Source organism: Tupaia chinensis, unplaced genomic scaffold (genome assembly GCF_000334495.1).
Source record: "Tupaia chinensis unplaced genomic scaffold, TupChi_1.0 Scaffold000159_1, whole genome shotgun sequence".
Classification (NCBI taxonomy): Eukaryota; Metazoa; Chordata; class Mammalia; order Scandentia; family Tupaiidae; genus Tupaia; species Tupaia belangeri.
In genome coordinates, this window is record NW_006159630.1 from 1,145,630 (window position 1) to 1,154,423 (window position 8,794).

General features: G+C 60.6%; 1 protein-coding gene across 3 annotated transcripts in view; it reads left to right on the forward strand.

Moving 5' to 3' along the window:
• The window catches only part of NPLOC4 (NPL4 homolog, ubiquitin recognition factor), a 92,167-nt gene extending 85,503 nt beyond the window's left edge, over nucleotides 1–6,664 (forward strand). For all 3 annotated transcript variants that reach the window (XM_006145650.3, XM_006145651.2, XM_006145652.2), the window contains 2 exons: nucleotides 1,154–1,256; nucleotides 4,754–6,664. In XM_006145650.3, the coding sequence (XP_006145712.1) occupies nucleotides 1,154–1,256; nucleotides 4,754–4,908 (258 nt within the window). In that variant the 3' untranslated portion in view covers nucleotides 4,909–6,664. The remainder of the gene's footprint in view (nucleotides 1–1,153; nucleotides 1,257–4,753) is intronic.
• The last annotated feature ends 2,130 nt before the right edge of the window (nucleotides 6,665–8,794 follow it).

Here is an 8,794-nt window from a genome sequence, read left to right on the forward strand (position 1 = left end):
GCAGGAAGGTGAATGCCTTGGCCTTCAGTGTTTGCCAGTGCCCTTGTGGCGGGGAGGGCAGTGTCATTACATGACCACGTGGCAGCAGTGTTGACGTGGCTCTGCCCTCCAGCATAGCGTGTTAGAGGTCCCATGATTTCAAAACGCCTGTCCTGACAATTTGGGACTCCCTGATCACACCCCTCTTCCTGAACCAACTGAGGTTTTTATCGCCTCAGTCCAGAAGGCCTGGCGGGCTTACAGACGTGAGCTCACTGCTGCACTGTTGGCACTTCCGTGGCGTGCCATGGTGGCAAGGCAGGTGGCCTTCATAGCCATTGGCCACTCTGCAGCAGCGCCCACCCCAGGGATCCTGCACGTGCCACATTGTAGCACTGCATTTTGACCCAGGAGAAGGCTGAGAAAAAGAAAGGGACCAGCACCAAATGGCCCTGCCCTGAGGTGGTAGAGGCAAGCCCTCCCTCCCAGGGCTTCTACTGCCAGGCAGTCTGCAGCTGTCTCAGGGCCTGTGGGCTTAGGTGTTTCCGTCCCCACGGCACCACTCGGTAGTTCACCTCAGGCACCCTGCCACTCTTCCCGCTGCCCCTCTCTCCCTCACTCACTCAGGTTCAGCCCTTTTCCCTGAGGGGACAGGTGGTAAAAGGTGCGGCTCCCTCTGCTTCGGAGCTGCCTTGCCAATAAACCTGCGCTGTGCTGCAGTCGCCTGCCAGAAAACGATTCCTGGGGTACCAAGTGCCCTGAAGGCCTTGTACCTCCCTCCTTACTGATGTTGACTATCTTGATTCTCTGCACCTTGACCCTTTGACCTCAGTTGTGGAGTGTGTTTTTCCAGACATCGTGGGGGAGAGAGAGGCAGAGGGTAGTGTGGGGGGAGACGGGTCTCACAGTCCTGAGCTCCCACTAGGATGAGGAATACCGAGCATCCTGTCCCAGGGCAGAGGGAGGGGTGGGTGCCCACTGGGGGCTATTTGAGAATAATTCAAATTTCAGCTCAATTTAGCGCTGGAGTTTCTAGAATTGAGTTGTGTTTTATAGTGACAGCCTATGAAGCTGTCCAGCCTCTGAGACGTCTCTGTGATGAGGAAGGAAAGCCAGTCGGCAAGTCTGTGTGCTGCAGGCAGGCCAGCTGGAACCTGCGTTTGGCTTCTTGCAGGACAGTATCAGCTTGCTGCTGGAGGCTGTGCGGACCCGCAATGAGGAGCTGGCTCAGACGTGGAAGAAGTCGGAGCAGTGGGCCACCATAGAGCAGCTCTGCAGTGAGTACCCCACCCCGCCTCCGGGCTGCCAGCAGATGGGCTCCTGCTGGTTTTGCCTTGGGCTCCTGTTCCCAGGGGCCCAGCTGGAGAGGGTCTTGGCTCTGTTGATACCAGAGCTCCAGAAACCCGCGACTTACAGGCTTTGGAACTCGCTCTGCTGCACTTCATTGTTATTTGCTGTAGGGTGCGTGTGCTTGCCAGAGCGGACTGAGAAAGCACCTCTGGGGTGGCCACACCACAGTCCCTTCTCCTCCATTCTTTTTGGAGTTTTGGGCACACACGTACATGCACCTGGCATGCTTTCCAGCTGCAGGGTCCAAGACCCAGACTCTGCTGTCACCATGTAGGGTCTGGTGCCCAACCACCATGTCATTGGCTTTTTTTTTTTTTTTTAAGTATTTCTTTCCACAAACGGGACAGAAGCAGTGCTTCCAGCATTGTCTTGCCACACTTTCCCGCCTGCCTCCACCAACCCTGGGTCCTGGGTACACAGGTGCCAGCAGCACTCAAGGAGGGGCCCAGGCCTGGACTGAGAGCTTTCCCACAGGCAGCCTCTCTCCGCGTCGTGTTGTGGGGCTGTGCCCTATCTGGCCTCTGTGGCATGCTTTATGTTTCTGTGGTCCTCTTTTGACATTGTCCCTAGTCTGTTGCTGCCGTGCTGTGCCTGGCGCTCCTCCTGCCCTTGGGTTTGGAAATGCTGTGTAGGAGTTCTTGAGAGGGGAGCGGACACACTGTGCCCACCAGACCTTACAGCAACCCCCAGCCTCGCCCCCACACTGACTGCTGTGGGCATCTCACCGCCCTGCAGCCCAGGCCCTGCCCCAGCCCCCCACGGTGGCTCCCTCCGTGGGCATGCTCTTGGCCCTTGACCTAGGAATACGGCAGTGGTGGCCGGGACCTTTGGGCCTCCTGCTCAGCCCAGGGAGAGCCAGAGACTGGGTACAGGCAGGGGGAAGGCAGATGCCCCGGCCCTGGAGGGTAGGCTGACCAGGAGGTGGGCGGTCAGAGCCTTCCGGGTGCTAGGCTGCCTCTGCCAGCCCCTAAGATGCTTGGCTGCACCCCTCAGACTCAGGGCCAGGAGAGTCCCAAACTCAGGTGAGGCCACACCCACACATAGGCTGGTGGCAGTGGCCGTTCTGCTGAGGAGCAAGCGTGCACTCCTTGGGGCTCTGCGAAGTGCATGGCACCGTAGCTGGGCCCTCTGCACACAGACAGAGCCAGGGCGGGCTTGGCAGTGGCTCAGCATAACGCCTTGCAGACCTGGCACCCACAGCTCCGTGGCTCTGCTGAGCCGCACAGTGCCAGGACGCAGTGAGCACGAGGCGCACCTTGTTAGAAGCCTTGGCCATCCCCCACCTGGTCAGCACAGTCCAGTCAGAGCCTGCATGGACGTTTCCCCTTGGTTAAAATTTAAGTCTGGTGCTCCAGGCACACCACTGATCACAGCATGGCAGAGACCCTGCCTCTCTCTGTGCCTCCCCGACTGCATGGGGGAAAGACGCGTTAAAACAGAGTTAAATCCGGGAACCAGCAGTTAGTGTAATGGCTGTGTTGCTGGACTCCCATGTAGTCGACCGCGGTTCGCATCCCGGACCCGGTGGCTTAAAACTCCGGGTGCGTGTGCGTGCGTGCCCAAGATCCCGAGAGGAGCACGGAGGAGAAGGGATTGCGGCGTGACCATCCCCCCTGGGGGGTGATTTCTCGCTTTCTGTCTCTAATGTCTCTCTCTGTCTGTCTGGCGAGCGCACGCGCCCTATAGCGAAAATCTCTCCAAAAAAAAAGAAAGAAAAAAAAGAAAACAGAGTTAAATCCGAGGGCCTGGGACAGCTGACAACCTGGGGAACGGGCATGAAGCCGGGGCTGTGCATTAGCTGGGCGCAGGGCCAGGGTCAGGCTTTAGGGTAGGCAGCCTGTCGGCCAGGTAGAGCAGAGGTCAGTGGGTCAGCCAACCCCAGAGCAGTGGCCCAGGCGGGGCGTCTCAAGGAGCGTGACCATGGCATAAGGGGTCTCTGGTGAAGATCAGCTCAGGATAGGCCGCAGGCCTACTGGAGACAGCTGAAACTAGATGGCCTCTTTATGGAGTGAAGCCCAGCAGTGGGAACGTGTGCTGCCTGGTGCCGCTGCGTGTCTGGGGCCCCGCGGGAGGCCTTGGGTTCAATTTCCCACCACCCTAAAAGCTGAGTGTCTAGCACATGCCTTGTCCCAGCGACAGCTACTCGCGAGGCCGACGCAGGGCGACTGTGCTGCAGCCAGACCCTGCCTGTAAGACATTTTTAAGGGGCTGGCAGGTGGTGTGGTAGTTAAAGGTGCTGGATTCCCACATGGCCGACCATGGTTTGAGGCCCAGACCTGGCAACTTGCTTTCTCTTTTTCCCTTTTTCTCTCTCTCTGGTCAAATTAAAAGTAATAATGATAACAACAAATGGAATTAAATAATTAAATGTTTTTAAAAAAGAAAGTAAGTGTTTAGACAGTGTCTTCAGGACCGTCGGTGAGGGCCCTTTTAGGCAGGACGTAGGACCTCGGGGTGGGCACAGGGAACACTGGCTGTGAGGAGTCGGTGAACTGGGTTTCAGCACAACAAAGTGCCTGTGCTCCTCAAAACGTGGACAGTGGAGGGGCACGTGCCACAGGGTCTCCTGTCCCAGCCACGGACACCGAGCAGCTGCAGCAGTGCACAATAGGGCCGGCACAGGAGGTCACAGGAGGAGACAGCAGCATGCCGTCGCTCACCAGCCACACGCTGACACGTACACTGGGCTCTAGGGGAAACCCCAACTTACCAAGGGCTGTTGGCGCTGTGTGACTGCAGCCCTGGCCCTGCTGGCGGGCTGCAGCTGGAGCAGCCTCTGGACAGCACCCGGCTGTGTCTTAGGAAGGCCGTCAGGCTTGCTGCTGGCGTGGAGGTTACGGTGGCTGGACCCCATGTGGCTGGCTGCATGGTTTGAGCCCCAAACACAGTGCCTTAAGAAATATGCCAAGTGCGTGTTTGTGCATTCCAGAAATCTCAAGAGGAGAAGGGATTGGCATGGCCGTCAGTCCTGAGGGAATTTTCTCTTTCTCTGTTTCTCTCCGGAAGCACAGGCATCCTATAGCAAAACTTAAAAAAATAAAGTGGCAACCAGCATCCACAGACCTGTGACCTTGGCAATCCCACTTTTCAGCTTTTACCCGGAAGAGTACCCACACAGGGCCGTCAGCAGAAGCTGTGAGAATGTCCAGGACAGCTTTGTCATAATAGCTCAAAATGGGGACTGGCCCTGCCACCTGCCAGCACGTGTGACAGTGACTGGGGGAGCAGGACACCGAGCGTGCAGTGAAGGCAGGGGCATGGGGGCGGGGTCCCTCCAGCTCGCCCATCCCTGTGGGTGCGCAAAGCTGCACAGGCAGCAGCGTGGGAGCCATGTCGTGTGAGCTGCCTTTGCCCACTCTGTGGACAGCACTGGGGGCCACTCCCTGTGCGAGAATGACCACCATTCGCTTCTCTCCCTCCACAGGCACTGTCGGCGTGCAGCTCCCGGGCCTGCAGGAGTACGGCGCGGCGGGGGGCTCCACGCACCCTGCTGCCGCCGCGTGGGCCTGTCAGCACTGCACCTTTGTGAACCAGCCAGGCACAGCCCACTGCGAGATGTGCAGCCTGCCCAGGACCTAGGGAATGGCCCTACCAAGCCAGGAGTGCTGTGTGGCTGTACCTCAAGGCCACTGTGGGTAGCAGAGGGGCGGGGTGCCTCCCCTGGGGCCTCCAGCCCACCGGAGCTTCACCACGCTGTCATTACCTGGAGAGGAGCAGCCACAGGTTCTGCGGGCTGAATGTGCTCTCCAACCTGGACATGCCCCACTGCCTGGCCACGTGAACAGCCCCACTGGCAGAAGGCTGGGCACCTCTCATCATCTCCTGAAATTGGGGGTCCGGGGAGGGTTGCTGCTGCCGCTGGCTTTCCTTTTCCTTCCTCTTTGATGCTTCTGTCCCCACCCCATGTCAGTGGTTGGGAGCTTTTGGCCGTCCTGCTGGGCTCCGGCAGAGACCCTGCCCACGAGGGCTGCTGTGGCCCCCCGTGGCCGCTGCCTGGTGGAGCGAGGACAGCTGCGGGCCGGTCCCCCATCGGCCTGGTTGGCTGTTAGTTTGCTGCCCACCTGTGCCCAGCTCTCGCCCAACATCCAGGTGGGGTCTCAAAGTCTGGTTGGTCTAATAACAGTTCTTGCAAATTCCTGCCAAGAGACTTTATTTATTTTCTGATAGAAGCTACACAGAGGGGCAGAGAGCCTCGTCCGCCCCTTCCCTCCCCAGGGAAGTCCCTGCGTGTGTGCTGCGAGTGGATGCACTCCTTCCATGTAACCTCAGTGCCTGAGACTACTAAGCCCCAGCTGTGTCTGTGCAGGAGCACCGGGGTGGCTCTAGCCCCATGGGTGCCCCGTGAATGCTGGGTGGGTGGGGTTGCCCAAGACCTGCCTGGATCCCCTCCACCACCTGCCATACCTCTCCCTTGCCTCCCTGGCCCTCAGTATAGTGCTGTGGCCTTGAGATAGGCCTGGCGAGGGCCTCTGGGCCACCATGGGCCTGGACGGTTGCTGTCGTGCTGACGGCATGGGCTCTGGGCAGTCTGGACAGGGTCATGGGGGAGCAGGCAGCGTCCTCTGTGGTCTCTAAGCGTCCTCTTGCTGGGCTGTGGCACAGTCCTTCCACGGGGGTCGTGGGCATCGTGATGCCCCTGTGCCTTAATAGCCGTGTCTGAGCTGCATTGCTCCACCGTGCCTGGGCCTCCGCCTCTGTCCGGGGCTCAGGCCTCTGCTCCTTGTCCTCAGCAGGGCAGACAGAACACTCTCCTGTTGGGCTCTCGTGAGACCAGTGCTGCGGCTGACACCTGGGCCCACCTGGTGTGGGGTGCTGAGTGCACCAACGTGCCCTGCCTGTGCTCTTAGGACCAAGGCCAGTGGTGCTGGGTCTGGTCACAGCGCAGCCACCCTGTAGGTCAGGAGAGTAGGCGGGTGGCTGGGCTAAGCACACTCCTGGGCGCGCTCCCCAGCTCTGCTGCCAGCAGCTGAGAAGGTGTGGAGGCCACTTGGCCCCTCTGGGCACCAGCCCTGGCTGGAGTTGACCTTCCTCTGTCTTGTCTGGTCCTAAGGTCAGCCCCGAGGCTTAATGGCCTGGGCTCCTGGCCCTCTGCTCACCTGTGTGACTCCAAGACACTTCACGCCCACTCCATGTCCCCACTGGTCAGGTGCCCAACAACACAGACTTCCAGAGCCCTCCCCACCACCACCATCGGTCCCCATCCCCCATCGTTACCCTCCAAGCTAGTCGTCTTTTCTCTGCAACCAGTATTCTCTCACCCTGGCATTCTGGCACCCCACGTAATTCATGTTTTCTTTTGTCTTTCAGCTAAAGAAAAAGCATTGTGATTTCTCTGCTTCTGGTTTTGAGTTACTCTTTGTTCAGTATTGCACTTTATTTTATTGTCCAAAGAGTCTGAGCTAAGTGGACAGGCCCCTGGCAGCATAGCCTCCCTCTCGCATGGGGGTGGGCCAGCCCTCTCTGGCATCCCCACACCTGCCCAGGTGAGCAAGGCCAGGCCGGCCTATCTTGGCTCGGAGAGGCGGCAGGGTCTGCCCTCAGCTGCCTCCCACCATATGCTCTGGCCTGGAGGTGCTCTCAGCAGCACTGCTGTGGGCTCCTAGGTGTACGGGGCTGGGTGTGGGACAGTGTCACTGTCGCTCCAGCCCTACATGGACCTAATAAAGGCCTGAAGTGACTGCCCTGCCCCTGGTGGTGGTCCTGTGCTCTGAACCTCAGTCCACAGGTCAGGTATGGGGCAACTTGGGCACTTGTCCCCGAGACGCCACTGTTCTCCACCAGTGCGGTTGGTCCCCTCCCTTGCCTGGCTCCTCTGCTCGGCCTTCCCACCCAGCGTCTGGGTGTGAGGGAGGCCCTGGCTCCCTTGAGCACATCCTCTTCCCCACCTGCCAGCCACTTACGTGCTCCTGGTGTCGGCCTCACCGACCAGGGAGCCCAAGCTGCACAGTACCGTGCTGTCCTTCCTCGGAAGGGCCAGACGGCAGCGGCCTTGGCCTCCACGCCCGCCCTTTGGCACCACCCTGGGCACTGGCCTGGGCAGCTGGGCATCTCCTTGAGCTGTTAACAAATAGCTCAGAGCCCTCTGCAGCTGATGTCTGGAGCACCCTAGGTGGGCAGGCCATGGCTGAGAGGCAGCCCAGCTTTTGCAGCCAGCAGCCGGGCTTTCAGTCACGGAGCAGCCTCCCTCAGCAGCCTGCCCCTGTCACCCAGGGCTTCGGGCTGCGGGTCCAGCTAACGCTCACCCTTGTAGACCCTAGAAGACCCCAGGAGACCCAGCGGCTCACCTGAGCCCCAGCCCTGCCCACCCTCCCTGTGTTTCCTGTCTGGCTCTGCTGTGATGAGATGTGGTTCTGGCTGCCCATGATGGTCCAGCTTCATGCCCAGCTTCCTGAGACCTTCAGCCACGGGCGCACTGCCTGCACGCGCCTGCTAGGTGTGCTGTGCCAGCCACAGTGGAGAGGCGCTCCCTCCGCACCCCTAGCCACATACCTGCCGAGGCGCGCTGACATCCCCAGGGAGTCCCTGTGATAGGCTGTGCTCAGGACCTCAACGCTTCCTCTCAGTATATGGGGGTGGCTCACCGAGTGAAGCCTGCTGTGCCCAGCCCTCCCCCATGTCATTCCTCGTGAGCCTGGCATGGTTTCCTCCAGGCTGGCAAGTGGCCCGTATGTGATGGACAACTTACAGCCACTGAGGACTGCCATGGGGGGGACAGTGAGTGGCAGGAAAGCCAGTGTGGACACCTGGCCACCATGAGTGAGCCAAGAGGAGATGGCTGTGGGGAGGAGCACCCCAGCCTTTCCCTCCCAGCACTGAGGACTGGGTGGTGGGAGGAGCAGCAACCGCTGCGCCCTGGGTGGTTGGGGCACCGGCCATTGGTTCTCTGTGTGGGCAGGAACACCAGGGCTGGTGCTGCCCGCGCCTGGCTGTGCTGCGGGCCTCTGCTGTGCCCGCCCGCCTCTTCTGGTCCACACGCTGGCACTGTTAGAGGTGCCCTGGGCTCTCCCAGAAGGGCTCCTGGCCGCCCCCTGGTGGTCATCTCGCTCTGAGCCCTGGCATGGCTGGTCGCAGCCTTCAGGGAGGGAGTTCGGAGGGGCTTTCTGGAGGAGGGTGGGCCGGCCTGCGCTGGCCTGCTGGCCTCGCCCTCTCGGGCCGTTTCTGGGGAGCGGCTTCCTCCAGGCTCAGCCAGTCGTTTCTCTACAGTTCTCTGCTCCCGAGCCAGGAACCCCTCTGGCTTAGTAGTGGCCGCCACTGTCCAGGCGTGGGGGGAGAGGCGACCTAGTCCCGCTCCAACCCGGCAGTGTCCTGGTCACCGGGCCTAGCAGGCCAGCTCGGCGGCACAGTCCCCAGAGGGGCCGTCCAGCCCTGCTTTCGCACCCCGGACCCCGGGTCCGCGGGTCGTGGGAGGTGCTGCCCTGAGGGCCCGCCCAGGAAGGCGACCCCTCGAGGCGTGGTGCGGAAGGGC